Below are 23176 nucleotides of genomic sequence, written 5' to 3' on the forward strand. Positions count from 1 at the left end.
TCTATATTTTTAGTTCTCTCTCCTGAACTCTGAAGCTGGTAGCAAACTATTTTGTGTGCAGCTTCTCTTGGATGTCTGTAGGTACTACTTCTAAGTCAGTATGCTGTCAACCAATCTTCTCCCTTGTTCGTACCACCATCACCACGCTTCCCCCTCTCAACTAGTTCCAACTTTGCTCCCCTTTTATCCATTCTCCATGCTGAAGCCTTAGGAAACTAAAATTTGATTCAAAGTGTTTTCTTTGAATGCAGTCCAAACTCTTCATAATGAAAACACTTTAAAGGCCCATTTTAGACTCATCTTTAGTCATTCACACTTGCTGGTCATTGTGGCCTCCTTTGATTCCAGGAATGTGCCTTGCTTTCTCCTGCCTTAGAGCCTTTGCTTTCCCTAAAATTTTATATTACAAAAATACTTAACCATCTATTATAGTTTATTAAATATTAATGATTACTCATGAACATTTATTAATGAGAAGATCTATACATTAAAATTGAGATTCACATATTTCTGGTATTTTGAGATTAAACAACATATCAATTGTTTTGGTTTTCTATCCGTCTAGGATTCTCTTACCTTTTATGCAGTCGTATGCAAGATCAGGAGGGTTTTCCATCACTGGAAAGATCAAAACTGCACTAATTGAGAATGCAATCTACTATGGCACCTATTTGCTGATTTTTGGAGCATTTTTAATTTATGTAGCTGTAAACCCACATTTACATTTAGAATGGTAAGAAAAGTGGTCTTCTTAACATTGCTTTTGTGTATGTTTGCATTTTTAAAAATTCATTTTTAACTTCATATGTGCAGATTTAAACAGACATTTCATTGAGAAACTTTGTTATATATTTTTCTCCAAAAGAATATGTGAATAATCCATATTACTAAGAAAGAAACTATGGAATGACATTTTTAAATGCAGATTTTAGACAAAAGATTAATGGTTAGTCTAATGTCTATATATTAAAAGTGATAACCCTTATGATTTTTTGATAGAATTTCAATTTTTTTTTTTTTTTTTTTTCTGAGACAGAGTTTCACTCTTGTTGCCCAGGCTGGAGTGCAATGGTGCAATCTCAGCTTACTGCAACCTCCTCCTCCCAGGTTCAAGCGATTCTCCTGTTTCAGCCTTTCAGGTAGCTGGGATTACAGGCATGTGCCACTATGCCTGGCTAACTTTTGCATTTTTAGTAGAGATGGGTTTTCTTCATGTTGGTCAGGCTGGTCTTGAACTCCCGACCTCAGGTGATCTGCCCACCTCAGCCTCCCAAAATGCTGGGATTACAGGGGTGAGCCACTGCACCCGACCTTCAAAATTTTTATATGATAAAATAACTGGTTTTATTTTTTATTGGAACTTGTGATTTTTTTTCCTCGTTTTGATTGTAATTTGAGGGCATATTTGTTCTTACTGTTATCTTTGATTTAGATATTTCAATAAAATTGAAATCTGTTTTATACTTATGACTTGTAATATATGTGAAGGTCTACCTCTGAAAATTTAGGAATAGATCAGCAGTGCTAGGTCTCACTATTGCATTCATGAAATTTGCTAGGTAAGCAACAAAGTTAATTTGAAACCTTTTGAGCCTTCTTAGGAAAGCACCTAATGAAAAATGTTTCCTTTGGGAAAATATATACATATTATTGCCATGAATTATTCTAGATGCTAATTTTAACTGCAATAGAAGCAGTGGGTCTCCTTTGTTAGCATCAGTTTATGCAGTCACATTTTATCTTTCCATTAAAATATGCATATTATCTGCTGTTTCTCTTTCTTAGGAACCAGCTTCAGACAATTGGGATAGCTGCTGCAAATACATGGGGTCTGTTTCTTCTTGTGCTGCTGTTGGGGTATGGCTTGGTGGAAATTCCTCGGTCGTACTGGAATGGAGCAAAAAGGGGTTATCTACTTATGAAAACGTATTTTAAGGCAGCCAAACTGATGACAGAGAAAGCAGATGCAGAAGAGAATTTAGAAGATGCCATGGAGGTAAACAAGTTTGAACCTTATAAACAATAGTCACCAAGTCATGTGTATCTTCTTTTAGTCACTTTTGGTTTGTTGTTGCTGTTGTTAGCGCACTGATGTGCTTCAGACTGCAAAACAGGAGTTGTGCAATTCTTCAGGATGTCTCATCCAGGATGACTTTTTAGCCATTCAGCCTCATGATGTGTCTTGTCCATCTTCTATCTGACAAGGATTCATGGAAAAAAATTCAATAGTGCAGGGCTATGCCTATTATTTTGAGGGAACTTTTAATAGTACCCTCTTTTATTTTCAAAAGCCTTCCCGATTAAATGATAAATTCTATGGTTACCCTAACATAGTAGAAGTGAGACTAATGACCAGAGGATGCTTATTTCTAAAAGTTTAACCTAAGGTACTCCTACTAAGTCTGGAAACCTCTTTAAAGTACAATTTGCATGGGAGTTTGTGTACTAAGTTTTGTTTCCCATCTGTAATCTTAATAAGACACTTCATTTTACTTGATGACTTGAACCAGTTTCACAAAGTTGTTGAAAGTTTATCTTTCAATACTGTACATAAAAATATACAACAAATTATAAAATTTTTCTGTAAGTAAAAATTTTGTGATGGATTTGAAGAGATTATTATAGTCACCTTACATTTTTGCCCCCCTGGGAGAATATCCTACTCAGCTGTTGATAATCTCCAAACAAACTCCTGTTGAATGCTTTTCATTCATGTTAGAATAAACTCCAAAATGTTTTAATGCAGCCTGTAGAAAAATAATTTGGCCTATGTTTAGCTCTCCAGCTGTGTCCCACACCTCCGTCTTCCTCACACTGGTCATCTTTGGTTTCTCAAACTTGCTAATGGTGATGAGATAATAAACAATTTTATAGACTTAATATTTGCCTAACACTCAACTTTGGTTCTTCAAACTTAGTAATGGTGATAATTATAGTAAATAATTATATAGACTTACTAGTTGCCTGAGACTTTCTAAGCACTATACATATATTTAATTCTCATGACTTTATGATAGAGATTTTTTAAAATCCCCATTCCATAAGTGAAGAATATGGGGCACAGAGAGATTGAGTAACTTTCCTATGTCTACATGGCTAAGAAGTGATAGAAGCCAGGCAATCTTTGCTTTAACAGGGACTGACAAACTTTTTCTATAAAGGGCCAGATAGTAAATATTTTAGGATTTGTGTGCAATATCATTTCTATCGCAACTACTCTGTCATTGCAGCATGAAAGCAGCCATAGCCAGTAAATAAATGAATGAGTGTGGGTGTGTTCCAGTATGAGAACAAATAGTGGACTGAATTGATCTGGCTTGTTGACCCTATGCTTAATCATTACACACATTGCCTTTCTTTTCTATCTTTGAGCATGCTATTACCAAACTATTAGAATGTTCTTTTCAGCACTTTCTTCAGCTAATTCCTATTTCATTTTTAGGTCTTAACATAAATGAGAATTCTTCAGGGAAGTTTTCTTTATTAGCTTCCTAGGGCTACTATAACAAAACTACCACAGACTGGGTGACTTAAGCAATAGAAAATTATTGGCTTACAGTTTGGTGACTAAAAGTTCAAGATTAAAGTGTCTGCAGGGTTGGTTCCTTCTGAGGGCTCAGGGAAAATCTGCTCCATGTTTGTCTTCTAGCTTCTGTTGGTTTGTGATCTTTGGTATTCCTTGACCTTTGGACCTCTGCCTTCACCTTCACTTGGTGTTCCCCGGTCCAAACTTTATTGTTTTGTAAGGACACCAGTCATATTGGATTAGAGTTCATCCCGCTTTAGTATAAGCTCATCATAACTTAGCTAATTAAATCTGCAACAGCCCTATTACAAATAGGATCCCATGTTAAGATACTGGAGGTTAGGCTTCAGGGGACACAGTTGAACCCATAACATCTTCCCTGGTCCTCCAGACGCTTAAACACTCAGCAACCATTTTTGAAGTGAATGAATAAATGAACAAATGAATGTATAGTGTGATTAGAAAATTTCATGTGGGCTTTGCAGCATTTCTTCACTACAAAATGTAAGAACTATAGCAGAAAATATTGATTTAAATGTAGGAGTAAGTCTATAAATAGTATTATTTAAATTTATTACATTTCCTGTTATATTCAACATTCCTATGATGAATGTTATTACATCTTTTGAAAGAAGATAATTTATATTTGATACATTTTATAATTAAATTTGAAATTTTGAATTTTTAAAAAAATTGAAGTAGTTGAAAACTGATATTTTGATAAGATACTTATATTTGATAAAAGAAATTAATATATTTTAAATTTGATAGTGTTCCAAATTTAATACCATCCAAAAGTTGGTATTAAATTCAGTTGTTTCAGATTTGAGGAATTTGGATTTCACTAATTTGTTAAACATTCCTGCAAAAAAAAAATAAACCCAGTTATTTGAGTTCTGGATTTTCCCTTGGGAAGCTTTGCTCTCTGAATAAAATAGATTTTATTCTTGTTATTTTTAAATAGGACCCCTGTACTTAGAAATAAGATGTGGAAAATTAAGAGCCAGTATTGATTACCTCTGTTCTATTTTAGTATAGTATTCTTTGGTTTTAAACTGTGTAAAAAATATTAGATAAGAAGCCACTCTTTAAAAATGGATGTTTTGTAAATAGCATTTGGTACACATACAGAGCAGGAAAACTGTGAACCTCTTTCCATCAGAAACAGTGCATGATTTCTCAGGTATGAATTTCTTTTTTTTTTGTTTGCGTTCCTGGGGTTTAAAAAATTTTTTGTATGTATCCATCACCTCAAACATTTATTTTTCTTTACGTTACAAATAATCCAGTTATACTCATTTAGTTATTTATTTATTTATTTATTTTTGAGACAGAGTTTCGCTCTTGTTACCCAGGCTGGAGTGCAATGGCGCAATCTCGGCTCACCGCAACCTCCGCCTCCTGGGTTCAGGCAATTCTCCTGCCCCAGCCTCCTGAGTCGCTGGGATTACAGGCATGCGCCACCATGCCCAGCTAATTTTTTGTATTTTTAGTAGAGACGGGGTTTCACCATGTTGACCAGGATGGTCTCGATCTCTTGACCTTGTGATCCACCTGCCTCGGCCTCCCACAGTGCTGGGATTACAGGCTTGAGCCACCGCGCCCGGCTAGTTATTTTTAAATGTACAATTACATTGTTATTGACTGTAGTCACCCTGTTCTATCAAATACTGATATTATTCACTCTAACTATAATTTTGTACCCATTAACCATTCCCATTTCCCACCCTCCCCCCACCCACATCCCTTCCCAGCCCTGTAAATAAGTAGGAACATGTGAAGTTTGTCTTTCTGTGTCTGGCCTATTTCACTTAACATAATGACCTCTAGCTCTACCCATATTACTGCAAATGACTGGATCTCACTCTTTTTTATGACCTTGGGGAGTTTGATTATAAAATGCCTTGAGATAGCCTTATATGGGATAACTCTGCTTGGTGTTCTAGAACCTCCTTGTACTTGAATATTGATATCTTTCTCTAGGTTTGGGAAGCTCTCTGTTATTAGCACTTTGAATAAACTTTCTACACTTATCTCTTGCTCTGTCTCCTCATTAAGGCCAATAACTTAGATTTGCCCTTTCGAGGCTATCTTCTAGCATTTGTATATATTTGTTATTATTATTTTTTAATTACTTTTTGTCTCCTCTAACTGTATTTTTAAATAGACAAATTTTCAAGTGTCTTCTAGCTCACCAATTCTTTCTTTTGCTTGGTCAGTTCTGCTGTTAAGAGACTCTCATGCATTCTTCAATATGTCAGTCCATTTTTCAATTCCAGAATTTCTACTTGATTATTTTAAATTCCCTCAACAGCTTTGTTCACTGTATCTAATAGGATTCTAAATTACTTCTCTGTGTTACCTTGAATTTTGTTGAGTTTCCTCAAAACAGCTATTTTGAATTATAGGGCGTATATCTCTGTGTCTTCAGTATTGGTCCCTGGTGCCTTGTTATTTATTTAATTTAATTTTTTTAAGGCAGGTTCTCACTGTGTTGCCCAGGCTGGAGTTCAGGGGCATGATATTGGCTCACTGCAGCTTCTACCTCCAGGGCTCAAGTTATCCTCTCACCTCAGCCTCCCAAGTAGCTGGTAGCTGGTACTACAGGCACACACCACCACACCCAGCTAGTTTTTGTGTTTTTGAAGAGATGAGGTTTCACCATGTTGCCCAGGCTGTTCTCAACTCCTGAGCTCAAGTGACCTCCAACGTCAGCCTCCCAGTGTGCTGGGATTACAGGAGTGAGCAACTGTGCTCAGCCCTGGTGCCTTATTTAGTTTGTTTGGTGAGGTCATGTTTTTCTGGATGGTCTTGATTCTTGTGGATGTTCATCAGTGTCTGGACATTGAAGTTAGTCTTTGCAGTATGGGCTTATTTGTAGCCATCCTTCTTTGGAAGGCTTTCGAGGTATTTGAAGGAACTTGGGTATTGTAATCTATGTTTTTGGTCACTGCAACTGTCTCTATATTAGGGGACACCCTAAGCCCCTTAATGCTGTGGTTCTTATAGACTTATAGGGATGTGCCACCTTGGTGGTCTTGGATAAGATCTGGAAGAATTCTCTGGAGTACCAGACAGAGACTCTGGTTCTGTATTACTTTCTACTGAACAACTGGAGTCTCTCTCTCTGCCCTAAGCTGCCTGGAGGTAGGGGAGGGGTGTCACAATCACCTCTGTGGCCACCACCACTGGGACTGTACTGGGTTAGACCTGAAGTTATCATGGCACTGAGTCTTGTCCAGGGCCCACGGTAACCGCTTCCTGGCTACTGCCTATGTTTGCTCAAGACCCTGGTTCTCTACAGTCAGCAGGTGGTGAAGCCAACTCAGCTTATGTTCTTCCCTTTAGAGTGGCAAGCTCTCCCTGAGTTGGGATGTGTCCACAGAGATGCTATCTGGAAGCCAGGGCCTGAAGCTAGAAACTATAGGAATTTACTTGTGGCTGAACTGGAACCCAAGCCACAAGACAAAGTCCTTCCCATGCTTTCCTCCCCTTTCCACACCACAGGAGTCTCCACCCATGGCCACTACTGCCCCAGGGCCACGGTGAATACGTCCTCACTACCCCAGTGTTCATTCAAAGCCCAACATCTCTTTAGTCAGCTTGTGGTGAATGCTGTAATGCCTAGGGTTTTCCCTTCAGGGCACTAGGCTCCCCTCTGACCCAGAGAAGGTTCAACAATGCTGTCTAAGAGCTACAGCCTGCAACCTGGGACCCCAAAAGCCCACCTGGTGATATACCCAACAGTGGCTGAGGTTGTACCTTGTTTTTTGTTTTTTATGAAGGTAATTTTTGTGTGGATAGTTGCTTAATTTAGTGTTCCTGTGGGGAGGGCAATCAGTAGACACTTCTGTTCAGCCATCTTGCTCTACTTCCTCTGTATGAATTTCTTTGACCACGTACTTCAAGGTTTTTTTGGGATTCTTTCTGCATTTCTGAACATCTGGAAACTTATAAACTTGAGGAAAAATGTATTTATCATTTAAAAAGTACTTTTTGTCTTCCTTCCATGTTAAGTGCTATGCAGAACTGGTCAGAATAGAAATTTCTATTCTTACTTTCTAGAGTAGAAAATTGGACAGAGTCCCTTATAGTATGTGGTCAATGTGGCATGACTGATAACAAGAAAATGCTCTAGCATGGAGAGGTATCACTTCTGAATAGTGGTCAGAAGACATGAAGTATGACCTGGGCCTTGAAAGAATTTTGATAGCTGATATCACTCCAGGCAGATATCAGAAGTCTTAAAACCAAATCAATTTGAGCATAAAGTTTACATTGGAAAAATAAATCTATATCATGGCTTTAAATTTCATACTGAAAAGTCCAGTCATTCGACAGATAACAAAGTTCAATCACTTCATTGGTAATTATTTTTTCAGTTATCCATTTAATCTCCCAAATGTAGTTTTATAAAAACTGTTTGGTATTTTTATGATATATTTATCTCTAAAATTGATAGATGCATTTGTATGTCTATTACCTCTCTTTGAAGCATTAATAAAACTTACAAGCTATGTTAAATCATTCAAAAGTTATTTGCTAGATGACCTAAAAGGTCACCTCTACCTTTTGTTATTTTTCTAGATAATTTTAGGGAGGGAGAAACAGCTACTTATTTCCACTGAAAGCTGCCTATTAGCCTCCCTTCATGAATGTTGTCTGACCTGCTTAGAAAAGAATTTGACAAGGCACAGTAATGAGAGAGCTCAAAGTTTGTTATTTTGTATGAAGAAAGCAAGCAGTATATTTCAAATACTTGCCATGCTTAATTAAAATTGTGAACTTTTGAAGGAACCCTAAATTTATAACAGATATAGCAAATGTTAATTAACTGTATCAGTACTTGTTTTTTAATAAGCTAAATAATCTAAAGAATAAAAGCATATTTTACATAATATATAAACAAATTGTATAGTTCATATTCAAAGTATGATAAATGTGTGCTAACAAGTCAAAAAACTTTAAGGCAGCTTAATAATGGAAAATAGATGTAATGATGCTCCCATGTGACCTTTTAAAAACCCCAGTCTTATCTTGTCACTGTCATATGTAGGCCTCACACATTAACCTCAAAATAAACCATGATTAAGGCCTTCTAGGAGCACTTTGATCTTGCTCTTTCAGCCTGATCCAGTGCTATGCAGACCCTTGATCTTCCTTTCCCTGTAATCACACTGGACTTTTTTCAGTCTCTTCAAGTAATGTGCTCACTTAGGCCTGGAGGCCTTTGTATATGCTGTCTCTGTCTCTCTGCCTGGAATATTCTTGTCTCTCCCTTTGGTTGACTGAGTCCAGTACATTTTGTTTCATCTCATTTTAAATAATCAATTAATTAGAAAATCTCCCACTCTGCGTTATCCCTTATTAAAGCATCTCATACTTTTCTCTGATAATAGTTTTCTATGTTTGTTATATTTGTTTTCCTCATTAAGTTAAATTCCTTGACAGGAATAGTGTCTACTGGTGCAGATTATTTATAGAGTATACGTATTCTAAATTTTGATAGATGTTGTGAAATTAAATAGAATATATTACTTTTTACTGTGTATAAGAGGGCATGTTTTCTCACCTTTATATATGGTATCGATTTTGAAAAAAAAAACTTCTTATTTTAAAAATTTATAACTGTTTTTAGTGAGCTCAAATATCTTTTTAGACATTTATTGGCCAATGGTATTTTTTTCTATATTTCCATTCTTCTGTTGATTTGTAAGAGTTCATCCCATATTAAGGATAATAAGTCTTTGTCATATAAATTACAAATTTTTTTTCACAATTTTGTTTATGTGCTAGATGGCTTCTCTGCCTTCAGTTTTGTATCCCTTAAAACCCTGCTCTACTCTATGCCCCAGAATGTTCTTTTAAATATCCTGGTCAGTTCTCTTATGCTTTTAGGTAATAAATATGCTATTTCATCTGACTAAAACAGTGGTCTCAACTTTTCTTAAATTTCATGAATATTATAGAATATTGTGATTCTTTAGGAACTACTAGTTCTAAAGAGTCTTTAACCCTTTTATGCCTTTTTATATTCAGAATTGTTTATATGATTATCTCATTACTGGACTGAAATTTTAAGATTGTCAATTCCCTAGCTTCTTTCTCTACCCTCCAGTATGGATTATGGGGGCCTTACACTTAGCATAGTACTGGCAAATAGTACGGTTTTTTTTTTTTTTTTTTTGGGCTCTGGGGTACATGTGCACATCCTGCATTCTGCAGGATTGTTGCATAGGTACATATATGGCAATGTGGTTTGCTGTCTCCATCCCCCCTGCCGCCCCGTCACCTATATCAGGTATTTCTTCCTGTGTTATCCTTTCCCATCCTCCCTGTCCCCCAACCCCACCACTGTCCCTCTCTTTCCCTCCAATCCCTCCCCCAACCTAGCCCAGTGAGTGTTGCTCTTTGTTCTTTTCCCTGTGCCCATGTGTTCTCATTGTTCATCACCTGCCTATGAGTGAAAACATGCAGTGTTCGGTTTTCTGTTCTTGTGTCAGTTTGCTGAGAATCATGGTTTCTAGATTCATCCATGTCTCTACAAAGAACACGAACTCATTGTTTTTTATGGTTGCACAGTATTCCATGGTGTATATGCCACATTTTCTTTGTCCAGTCTATTATCGATGGGCATTTGGGTTGGTTCCAGGTCTTTGCTATTCTAAACGGCGCCACAATGAACATACATGTTCATGTGTCTTTATAATAGAACGATTTTTAATCCTTTGGGTATATACCCAGTAATAGGATTGCTGGGTCAAATAGAATTTCTACTTCTAGCTCCATGAGGACTTGCCACACTGTCTTCCACAATGGTTGAACTAATTTACACTCCTACCAACAGTGTAAAAGTGTTCCTTTTTCTCCACATCCTCTCCAGCATTTGTTGTCTCCAGATTTTTTAATGATTGCCATTCTAACTGGAGTGAGTTGTTTTTATTTTATTCTATTTTAAAATTTTAATTAATTTATTTATTTTGAGGTCGAGTTATGAGACTGGCTAATGTTTGTATTTTTTGTAGAGACAGGGTTTCACCGTGTTGCCAAAGCTGGTCTCAGACTCGGGGGCTCAAGCAATCTGTCTGCCTCCGCATCCCAAAGTGCTAGGATCACAGGCCTGAGCCACTGCGCCCGGCCAGCTAATGGTGTGCTCCTAGTAAGCAAGTATGGAGTTAATCAATCATGACTGCTCTAGAGTACTCTTCTGTTGGAAAGGAGCTGGCACTTTGTCACATTTGTAGCCTTTTCTACTTCCTTTGGTTTTTGCTGTATTTCAGATAATGAGATAATTGATCCTGATGAGTTAGGTGGAGGAAGATAGCCCTTTTCTTTTAGGACCACAATGTTTGTCTGATCTTTTGCAAACTTTTAAATAATGCTTATTCTTTTTTTGTATACCAAGTAATGAAGTGATGAGAGAGTGAATTTAGAAAGTAAGAAAAAGTTTAGGGTACAGAAATAGCCTTTCAGTGACTTTGTATTTTCACTTGTGTTCTTAAGAACTTTTATTCATGTAATGCAAAGTAATTTGGGTCTAAGTTGAACTTGTGAGAAAATATATAGTACGTAATGCATTCTCATTTGGAATATGTGATCTGTAGAAATAGAAATATTTTTATTTATTTTACTGTTTTTAATAGGAGGTTCGTAAAGTGAATGAAAGCATCAAGTATAACCACCCATTGAGAAAATGTGTTGATACAATACTTAAAAAGGTAATGAAATATGTTTTCTTTTGAAATATGCATTTATATAATATTATAAATTATAAAAGTACGAGAAAAGTATAAATACCAGCCTATAGCTGAGTAACTCATTTTCTTCTAAACTCATTTTCATGTAAATATTAACCATAAACCATCTGTACTTTGAAGTTTTTTTAAAATTACTACAAGTTTAACACTAATTATTGGCAGTATTTTTTGTTGAAATACGGAGATAGAGGTTGACTAATGCATAAGGATTGCCATGACAATGATGGAAATAAACCTTCAAAGTGTTATTTTATATGTTCACTAAAGGCATATGTCCTATAAGAAAATAAATTAAGCCCTCCATTATAGTCAGCTTCCAACATGTTATTTTCCAAATATATTTCATTAATATATTCATGAAATATATCATAAAAAGAGTGACATTAACATAGGTATTTAATAAATCGTACAGTTAAGGTTTTGATGCATTGGTACTGAATTAGGGGTATTGCAGTTCCCCAGTTGTCTTAAACTGACAGAACCATGGAAACATTTATTTTCCTGGATTTTAATCTGTTATACTAATTGTTGTCTAGTGTTCTGTTTTGTTGAGATAATACTCATAGGAATCACTTTTCTAACTATTTCTCTCACATTTGCTACTTTTTGAGAACTACTAAGAGAGGTTAACTAACTTGCCCAAGTTCATATAGGTAATAAATGAGTAGTGGTGTGGAATATGACTTTAAATTCATGTATTTATTTCTCTGTGCTATGCCTTTCAAAAATTCAGCATCTTGAATTTGTCATGATGCTTCTTCATTCTTCAGCTAGAAAAATAATTTACCCTACTTAGAATAATCCTCTCAAATACAAGTTGCTTTCTGTAGGTAAGCTCCCTACTGATAGCCATACATATATATCTAATATATATGAGCATAAAGATTAATATTATACAGGTGAGAAGAAACTCAGTCCACCTTTTAAGACATTTTCAAGAAAATATTAGCAAGTAGAAGTCTAACTAGAGATGACAATAAAGTAGGAAGAGGTTTTTGAGAAAATTAGAACTCAAAATGATGCTCAAGAATGAAAGATTTTTAATAAAAACATTTTTTTATCTTTTTACAATTAAGATTTTTAAAAATCTACTTGTTCCTTTTAGTGCCCTACAGAGTATCAGGAAAAAATGGGTAGGAACATGGATGATTATGAAGATTTTGATGAAAAGCATAATATCTACCCAAGTGAAAAAAGTCTGGTAAAACTGCATAAACAGGTAACTTTGTTAATTATAAATATTTCACTTACTGATGATTTTAGTTTAACTTGTAATCATTGCTCATAAAAAAAAAAGGAATTTTTTTTTGAGACAGAGTCTCGTTCTGTTGCCAGGCGCCAGGCTGGAGTGCAGTGGCGCAGTCTCGGCTCACTGCAACCTCCACCTCCCGCGTTCAGGCAATTCTCCTGCCTCAGCCAAAAAAGGAATTTTTAGTGACTGTATATTTAAAACTTTATTTTGCTCCTGTCCTTATCATTATTCCTTGAAATAGTTTATCTTTGTGTATACCAACAGGAGTACTGTTGGCATTTGGGGAGGGAGAATTCTTCACTGAGCATAACTGTTGCATTATATGAAACTGTTACATCATTTTAGAACATTAATATTCTCAGTCTGACCCAGTAAATGCACTATCACTTCCCCACTGATGTGACAATCAAAACATGCTCCCTAGTGGGGAGGTGAACCACTGTTGGATCAGAACACTGTCAGGTCTACCCCCATTCTCTTTTTTAGGTGATTTATTCAGTTCAGAGACACCGTCGAACTCAAGTACAATGGCAAATTCTTTTGGAACAAGCATTTTATCTAGAAGATGTAGCAAAAAATGAAACTAGTGCTACTCGTCAGTTTGTTCACACCTTTCAATCGCCAGAGCCAGAAAATCGATTTATCCAATATTTTTATAATCCTACATTTGGTATGTAATTTGATATAAATTACAAACTTTAATGATGAAAAGTTTTCTGTAGAAAAAAATTATGTATTTTCACCAATGCAAAGTTGAATTTTATTTGTATTATTTGATTTATACTTTGTGATATTAAGTATCTGATAACATTTCCCCAAAATAACTATTTTACTTACCGTATAACATAAACCAGTTTCCACTGTTACTTCACAAATAATAAAAATTCTATTAAAAAACATGTATACATGAAGCATATTTTGTATAATGCATAATATATACAATTATGCATTACTTATTGACTGGGATTCATTCTGAGAAATGTGTAGTTAGTCAATTTCATCATTATATAAGCATCATAGAGTATGTATGAAACCTAGATGTTATAGCCCACTACACATGTAGGTTATATGGTATGGCTTATTACTCCTAGGCTACAAACCTATACAGTAAGTTACTGTACTGAATATTGTAGGCAGTTGTAACACAGTGGTAAGTATTTGTGTATCTAAACATAGAAAAGTTAATCATAAACATGTAGTGATGTAATTTTATGGGATCACCATTGTATATGCAGTCCATCATTGACTGGAATGTTGTTATGTGACACATGACTGTACTTAAAATAGTTAGAATTTTAAGTAATTTTATATCACAAGCTTGGGTCTCTTTTTCAGTCTTGACATACTACTGAAATAGTCCCCTAAGTAGTCCTCTTTATTAGTCTTGTTATAAAACCTGTACTCTGTAGTCATCCTTATTTTTCTCCTTTTTGATAATTTATGACACTCCCTTCAAGTGTCGTTAAATTTAGTGTGAAGAAACTTAATGCAAGTACCAAAGTGTCACAGTATTAAAATTTATTAAACCTTATTTATTCAAATGAATGGTTATATCCACTTGTTCCTCAGTGTCACAGTATTAAAGTGTCACAGTATTTAAACTTATTAAACCTTATTTATTCAAATAAATGGTTATATTCACTTGTTCCTCCTTTGCATGTTTGGTTTTGAGTATGAAGACCTAATGGCTGTAATAAATATCTCAAAAAACTTCTTTAACAAAAATCCTTCCTAGTTAAATGAAGGAATGATGTAGTATCTGTTCTCATTCATTCAACAAATATTTGGGCACATTAGTGTTATATATTGTTGGGTGCTTGGTAGCTTGGCATATATTGATTCAAAAAGACAAAAATTCCTGCTTTTGTGGAGTGAGGAAAACAGACAATGAACATATAAAGGCATAAAGATGCCGAATAGTCAGTTAATCAGAGAAATTGAAATTCAACAGAGAAGTCTGAACTGCAGGTATGAATTAGGGTGCGATCAATGTGTAGCGAAACATGGGGTCAGGATAAAATCAATAAAGAAGTAATTGAGATAGAGAAAAGAGAAAAGTCTTGAGAACCAAGCCTGAGGCACTCCACAATTTAGAGATTAGGTCAGTGAGAAAGTAACCAGCAGAAAAAACTAGAAAAGGAGGGAATGAAATAGGAAAATCAGGACAATGAAGTGTTTTGAGGAAAAGAGTATGTAAAGTATCTTTTCAAATGTTGCACATAGATTAAGGATCATAAATACTAAGAATTGACCATTGGATTTTAGAGAAGTGAGGATAAAAAAGCCTGACTGAAGTTTAAAAGAAATAAGAAGAGGAACAATTGGAGACAGAGTAGAAAACTCTAAAAATGTTTTCCTTATAAAAGAGATACTACTACACAGAGATAAGGTGTAGTAGCTGACAGAGGACTGGGGACATAGTCAAGAGAAATTATCACATGTAATTAGTAAATGATATAATAGAATTTGATAAGACAATAGAAAATTTCTAGGACAATGTTCATGATTAGTAGAGATGAGATGGGAAATAGTGAACAATGAAGAGAATAGTGGAGGTATGGCACACATGTAACTAGATGAGAAGGTGTAGTGGTAGAAACTTCAGAAAATTCTAATCACTTCTATTTTCTCAGTGAAGTGTGAAGAGTAAGTATAGGAGGGCAGATTTTAGAGATTTGAAGAAGGAAGCAAAGGTGCAAAATAGTTGCCTAGGAGAGTGGTCATGGGAGAAGATTGGGGAATTATAGTAGGCTAACTAGGCAGTACTGAGGACCCACTTGAAGCTAGTGATTCAGAATTTAAAGTGAGACCAGTCAACAAAGTTGTGTGTCTTTGTCCTGCAATGTGCAGCTATATGGATGCAGGCACAGACTAGCCAGGGAGTTGGATCTAACCAGGTGTGGTTTAGCTAAGCAGGTACAGTGAAGCAAGGTGGGGCAAAGGAAGTGGGATACTGTCCTCAAAGACTGGAATCTGGGCCACATGAGGAAGGAAGGAAGGACATCAAAGTGTTAAATAACAGTAAAAAGGTGATAGAATAAATTGATCTTTGGTCCAGGTGTGGTCAGTCAGTGGTGTTGAAATGCTGTACTAGATGAATGTATTGTTTGGAGACAAGGATGCTGAAATGAGATTATATGGAAGGGTTGGAGATACTTATAATAAAAGGTTTAGGCATCACTGTGGCAACAAGTAATTGAGGTAGGGTGGAGGAAAAGTTCATTAGAGGAGAGGAGGTCAAGGAAATAAGAGACAAAGGTACTGAAAGGGGAATCATTTATATGGATATTGAAATCACTAGGAATTATGATGAGAGGAAGATTGTAAAGAATTAAAGTGAGCCAGAAGCTCAACTGCTTAATAAATGAAGTAAAAATACAGCTTTTTCAATTTATTGAGCTTTCTTTTTAAAATTTTTATTTTTACCTAAATTCAGACTTAAAACCAAAATAGTACAAAATATTCCCACATAGCCTTCAACCAGGTTCTTCAAATGTTAACGTTTTACTATATTGATTTGCTTTATCTGTATATATTTTTTCTTACTATTTTAGAGTTGTATCCAGACACTGTGCCTCCTTATTCCTAAATGTTTCAGTATATATTTTCTAAAATAAAAATATTTTCTTACATAGCCGAATACAGCTATCAGAATCAAAAATTAATATTATACTATACTATTTACAGACCTCATTCAGATTTTGCTATAAATATCTCAATAATATTCTTTGTATAAAATTCCAGATCATGCATCACATTCAGTTGTTATGTTTCCTTAGTTTCCTCTAATCTGACACAGTTTCTCAGTCTTTGTGTTTTATGATATAGATGTTTTTGGGAGTATAGGCCAGTTTCTTGTTGAACGTCCTTGAATTTGACTTTGATGTTTCTTTCAAATTAGATGCAGTTTCTGCATTTTTTTGTAGGAATACCACAGCAGCAATGTCATGTTCCTCTCAATACATGATAGCATGAGGCACATGATATCAGCTTGTCCCATTATGGGTGATCATTTGGTTAGGGTGGTATTTGCCTGGTTTCTCCACTGTAAAATTGTTGTTTTTTTCTTTGTAATTAAATATCTTATTTGGAGATATTTTGAAGACAATGTAAATACCCTGTTACTCTTTTATAGTTTTCCTAATCATTTTTTTCTTTTATCTTCTAGAATGGTACTGGGAATGTCTTTTGCGACCATGGTTTTACAAGATACTTGCTGTGGTTCTGTCCATCTTCTCTGTGATTGTTGTGTGGTCAGAGTGCACATTCTTTAGCACTACTCCTGTCTTATCCCTCTTTGCAGTCTTCATACAGCTGGCAGAAAAAACATATAATTATATTTATATTGAGGTCAGTTTATTTTATGCCTATCATAAATAGATGTCACTTTATAGCATAACCCTTAACTGTTTTCTCCATGTATTTCTTCTACTGAAAATGAAATCAGTGATGTTTTCAGCAATGTTGTTATTCAAACTTCCAAAAGTGTGCTTCATTATTTTACCCACACTATAGAAACTAAGAACTGTATTTGAGGAGACGTAAAAAGTTGCAAGATAGTGCAAAAATCTGAGAATATTTTTTTCTTTTCTTTCTTTTTTTTTGGAGGCAGAATCTTGCTGTCACCCAGGCTGGAGTATAGTGGCGTGAACATGGCGGGAATAATGAGCCATGTTCACGCCACTTCCTGGTCTCAAGAGATCCTTTTGACTTCCCAATCACAAGAGATCCTCTCACCTTAGCCTCCCAAGTAGCTGGGCCTACAGCCATGTATCACCATCCCCTGCTAAATTTTGTATATTTTGTAGAATCAGGGTTTCACCATTTTGCCCAAGCTGATCTGGAACTCTTGGGCTTAAGTGATCCTCCTACCTCAGCCTCCCAAACTGCTAGGATTACAGACCTGAACCATCACACTCGGCCCTGGGAATACTTTGATTATATTTATGCCAGTAAAGCTACATAACTTATAGGCCTCATGTGAAGAGTTGCCAAGGGAATGGGAAAATAGGCTCACTTTAGGAGGTAGATTAGAAACTTATGGATCTAAGATATTAAACAGTTTGAAATGTAGATTTTTTTCTATAATCTTAGTAGGTGATTAAAAAATTCTCTGTTACCCATATTTCAATTACAACTTCAATAAATGTTAGCTAGAAATGAAGGCTGGGCTGGGCGCAGTGGCTCACACCTGTAATCCCATCACTTTGGGAGGCCAAGGTGGGCAGATCACAAGGTCAGGAGTTTGAGACCAGCCTGGCTAACATGCTGAAACCCCGTCTCTACTAAAGATACAAAAAATTAGGCAGTCATGGTGGTGCATGCCTGTAATCCCAACTACTCAGGAGGCTGAGGCGGGAGAATCGTTTGAACCTAGGACGTGGAGGTTGCAGTGAGCCGAGATCATACCACTGCACTCCAGCCTGGGCAACAGGGTGAGATGGTGGGACACTATTTCAAAAAAAAAAAAAAAGGAAGGATAATACTTGTAATTGTTAAGTGCTAAAGTCTCTTTGTTCTAAACAAACTGCTTCATTTTTGTTTTTTTTCCAGATTGCTTGCTTCCTTTCCATTTTCTTCCTAAGTATCTGTGTTTATTCTACTGTGTTCAGGATTCGTGTATTTAACTATTATTACTTGGCTTCACATCACCAGACTGATGCTTATAGCCTTCTTTTCAGTGGCATGTAAGTAGGATTGTGTTTAGAAACAAGGGAAATTATTTCATTGAGTGTATTCTTATGAATCTTTTATTTTTTTTTGTTGTTTACAGGTGTTAACTACTAACATCTGTATTTCTATGAGCTAATTGATTAGGTTTAAATATTAAATTCATGTTTGTTGATTGCCAGCTAACTTCTGCTTGAGGTTTAAGGTTAAAGTAGGTATACTAAGTTAGGCTAGAAGGCAGAAAAAACAATACTTAGTGAGCCTGGATTTACCAACCAGAGATTAGCAAGGAGCACGAACAATGGAGAGTTTAGAGACTAAGTCAGACCTGGATGGTGTTCTAAGATTCAGTGGTCTCACACTGAGTTGAGAAGGACTGAGAAAACTAACAAGAACAATTTTTCCTACAGAATTTAGAGAGGATTTAAAGAGGTATCTTCAACTTGGGCAAGAGAGTACAATCCATTACTTGTTCTTATTGTTAAATGAGTCCTATTAGGTATTTATAAAGGATGAAATTAGGTAATATAGGGGAATTGACATCTAAAGTATTTTTAAGCATCTTTTTTATTGTTTTCCAAATAATTAAGGACTCACAGGAGGTTGCAAAAATAGTACAAAAAGTCCTATGTAACCTTCGCCACACTACCCCCAGCGATATCAAAACCAGGAAATGAGAGTAAAACATTATTATTAACTCTACTACAAACTTTATATAATTCTCACCATTTTTTAATCCTTTATTCATTTGCATGTGTGTGTCTGTGTGTGTGTGTATAGATTCCTATAGCCACCAACACAAGATTTAGAACAGTTCTATCATCACAAAATATTTCTCTATGTCTTTTTTATTCATACCTGAAGTCACCACCTGCAGGATCTGTCCTGCAGACCCTGACTCAGTGACAGATGTGTAAAGTACCACTGGTGGGGCATCCCACATTTGGGCACCACTGTTGGAGTCACCACCTGTGGGGGTGTCTCTTGCAGATCCTGACTTAATGACAGATAAATAAAGTACACTGACACATAGATATTATGCTTTGCCAGTTCGACTGAGTGTGTCTGGGTGGCTTACAGACTCTCTAGAGAGTACTATAAACAGTTTTGAATACTGGCTGGCACCAACCAGTGAGACTCGCATTTTTTTATTTTATTTTATTTTATTTATTTATTTTTTATTGTACTTTAGGCTCTGGGGTACATGTGCAGGTCATGCTAGGTTGTTGCATAGGTACATACATAACCAGGTGGTTTGCTGCTTCCATTCCCCCTTCATCTATATCTGGCATTTCTCCCCATGTTATCCCTCCCCACCCCTGACTGCTCCCAGTGTGTGATGCCTCTCTCCCTGAGTCCACCTGTTATTGTTCAACACCCGCCTATGAGTGAGAACATATGGTGTTTGGTTTTCTGTTCTTGTGTCAGGTTGCTGAGAATGATGGTTTCCAGATTCATCCAAGTCCCTACAAAGACACGAACTCATCATTTTTTATGGCTGCATAGTATTCCATGGTGTATATGTGCCACATTTTCTTTGTCCAGTCTATCATTGATGGGCATTTGGGTTGGTTCCAGGTCTTTGCTATTGTACACAGTGCCGCAATGAACGTACATGTGCATGTGTCTTTATAATAGAACGCTTTATAATCCTTTGGGTATATACCCAGTAATGGGATTGCTGGGTCAAATAGAATTTCTATTTCTAGCTCCTTGAGGACTTGCCACACTGTCTTCCACAATGGTTGAACTAATTTACACTCCCACCAACAGTGTTAAGAGTGTTCCTATTTCTCCACACCCTCTCCAGCATCTGTTGTCTCCAGATTTTTTAATGATTGCTATTCTAACTGGCATGAGATGATACCTCAACGTTGTTTTGATTTGCGTTTCTCTAATGACCAGTGATGATGAGCATTTTTTCATATATTTGTTGGCCTCATATATGTCTTCTTTTGAGAAGTGTCTATTCATATCCTTTGCCCATTTTTGAATGGGTTTGTTTGTTTTTTTCTTGTAATTCTGTTTTAGTTCTTTGTAGATTCCGGATATTAGCCCTTTGTCAGATGGGTAGATTGCAAAATTTTTTCCCATTCTGTTGGTTGCTGGTTCACTCTAATGATTGTTTCTTTTGCTGTACAGAAGCTCTGAAGTTTAATTAGATCCCATTTGTCTATCTTGGCTTTTGTTGCCATTGCTTTTGGTGTTTTAGTCATGAGACTTGCATTTATTCAGTAAAGTTTAATTGACAAAGGCTTGAGTCAACACCACTAGAGGTTGAAGATTAAAAGGCAGGTTCCAATGCCCAAAGCAAACACTGTTAGTGGGTAATATCCCTGGTCGACCTCCCCACAACAGGGCCATCCAGCTCAAAGGTTAGTTTTAAGACCACACGAGTAAACAAGTTATTCAGATAAACTCCTCTACATACCCCAGCTATTTGCTTTTCTTACTGACTAAATGTAAAGGGGATTTAGGCTGCCTTCAGCTGAAACTTCTACTGAAACTATGCAAACTTCTTGGCCTTCCAAGAAGGTTTGTGACTATATTCTATAACTTTCTCTAATATTTTCATTTAATATTTTTGCTACCACCCTGAGTGAATCGCTATACATATGCACACTTTATTCTCTTCAGCCCCAATTCTCCATGTCTATGGGTATGTAAGGCACTCTTTTTATTTGGACAGAATTGAACAACTCTGTACCTATACTTATCAGAATGACATATGTTGATACAACTTCAGTTCTTTTTTGTACTGAATACTATTCACCTTGAAGATGTTACTGTCCTTATCATGCTGGGAGATGCATTTTATGGATGGTTTAGTCGTAGAAGATGCATGCAAAGGCATTCCACAATTTGTGGGGGTAAAGCAATGCCAGAAATCATAAAAGCAAGGAGCTTGAGGCTGTAGTCATGTAGGCATTAATGTGACAATTTTCAGAATATCCTCCCAAGTAAGTGAGGGCAGGTCACATTAAGAATTACATATATATATATATATATATATATATATATATATATATATAACAGATGAAAATTTTGTATATAATTATTGGAAATGTTTAATATACCTCAATATAAATAAAATGTATTTTGCTGCTTTACTTTTTATATACATATTTGTAAATGTTTATTGCAGGCTATTTTGCCGTTTGACACCTCCTTTATGTCTTAACTTCTTGGGTTTGACCCATATGGATTCATCCATTTCTCACAAGAATACTCAGCCAACTGCTTATACATCTGTAAGTATGGTCACAAAACTAATTCCTTAGGTTCACTATGTATATGAGATGCCGTTATTGTGAAATTTCTTTTAATGCTAGCAGAAAGGTTTTTTAGTGTTACTGGTAAAATTTTCTCTTAAAGATTGTATATATATATATATATATATATATATATATATACATATATATATGTGTGTATATATATATACATATATATATGTATATATATGTTACTATTGACTAGATGAACATGATTTTGCTTCTTTTATTATATAAATGTGTTTTGGTTCGTTTAGGTTGTCTAGCTGAGCAGTATCAAAAGAACTTACCTATACTAACATTAACTTTATATTTATAGTCAATGTATGTGATAATTTTGAATAACAATTACATTAATTTTCCTTAAGAGAAAAACATCAATAAAAAGCAGATTTTAAAAAGATTAGTTCATTTACTGCTTTGTTTCTACTTTTTAAAAGGTTCAAGTGGGTTGGTATAACTGGTTTTGGGCAAATTGTCTAATGATGGAAAGGAATGGAAATTACAGAACTATTCCAATTTAACTTACTTTTTTCTTGCTCTTTAGATTATGGGTTCCATGAAAGTTTTATCCTTTATTGCAGATGGATTCTATATATATTATCCTATGTTGGTGGTAATTCTCTGCATTGCTACTTATTTTAGGTAAGAAACATATTATTTTTTCTTTTGCTCTTAAATCTGGATATCCTTTCTCTTTAAAGTTCTTTTAAGTATTTACTGATGGAGTTTCAGTTTGTTTTATTGTAGCTTTGGAGAAGCTGGGCATAGTTTGAAGAGACTACTGAGTGATCAGGTCAGATTCTCCCTCTAAAAATTTTAAAGAAAGAAAAAAGAGGTAGAGTTATTATTCTATTACAATAAATAATTTTATTTTAGCATTATTCTATTTAGGCTACAAAATGAAAGGATTAATTTCAGAACATTAACTCTAAGTCCTGGCTTTTGACATTGACAGCTAGTCTAGCCTGCAAAGCACCCTTATGTCTACCTTCTTTCTAATGACATATATTAGCCTTAGAGCTTTCCCATAATTATTGCAGGCTGTCTAGATGCTTCAGCCCGTGGCCAGCACAAAGGGTCAGGTGAGGAGCAATGGTAATTAAGTTGTACATTAAAACTAGAGGAGAAATTTTCTCCTGTGTTGGAAAGTACATGGGATGCTCTTTTCATGGAATTAGAATGAATGGTAGAATCTAGGCAGGGTTGAGATTCACATGGGGTTAAAGGATAGGTGTACTTGACTTCTAGCATCTGTCTTTCCTACTGTTTACGTGTCAAGTTTCCTCATCCTGTAACTCTATCTGCCCTCTTTTATTGCTTAAGTGCTCCATAACATACCCAAAATGCCACTTTTTCAAAAAACACTTAAAAGTATTCATTGCTTACTCTTCTGAGAAAAATAAATTTCATTTACCTACTTTATTTAAATCTTCCAATAGGGGCTGGGTGCGGCGGCTCACACCTGTAATCCCAGCACTTTGGGAGGCCTATGCGGATGGATCACGAGGTCAGGGGTTTGAGACCAGCCTGACCAACGTGGTGAAACTCTGTCTCTACTAAAAATACAAAAGCTAGCTGTGTGTGGTGGCATGTGCCTACAGTCCCAGCTACTCAGGAGGCTGAGGCAGGAGAATTGCTTGAAAACCCAGGAGGCAGAGGTTGCAGTGAGCTGAGATCACACCTCTGCACTCTAGCC

At 35.8% G+C, this 23176-nt stretch overlaps 1 protein-coding gene across 3 annotated transcripts in view; it reads left to right on the forward strand.

Annotated features, from left to right (window-relative positions):
* The window catches only part of LMBRD2 (LMBR1 domain containing 2), a 47654-nt gene that overhangs the window by 13740 nt on the left and 10738 nt on the right, over window positions 1–23176 (forward strand). For all 3 annotated transcript variants that reach the window (XM_017548259.2, XM_017548260.2, XM_017548261.2), the window contains 9 exons: window positions 566–733; window positions 1786–1996; window positions 11170–11244; window positions 12389–12502; window positions 13022–13205; window positions 16704–16885; window positions 18089–18222; window positions 21351–21456; window positions 22025–22122. In XM_017548259.2, the coding sequence (XP_017403748.1) occupies window positions 566–733; window positions 1786–1996; window positions 11170–11244; window positions 12389–12502; window positions 13022–13205; window positions 16704–16885; window positions 18089–18222; window positions 21351–21456; window positions 22025–22122 (1272 nt within the window). The remainder of the gene's footprint in view (window positions 1–565; window positions 734–1785; window positions 1997–11169; window positions 11245–12388; window positions 12503–13021; window positions 13206–16703; window positions 16886–18088; window positions 18223–21350; window positions 21457–22024; window positions 22123–23176) is intronic.

The sequence above is a fragment of the Cebus imitator genome, unplaced genomic scaffold (genome assembly GCF_001604975.1).
Source record: "Cebus imitator isolate Cc_AM_T3 unplaced genomic scaffold, Cebus_imitator-1.0 Scaffold205, whole genome shotgun sequence".
Taxonomy (NCBI): domain Eukaryota; kingdom Metazoa; phylum Chordata; class Mammalia; order Primates; family Cebidae; genus Cebus; species Cebus imitator.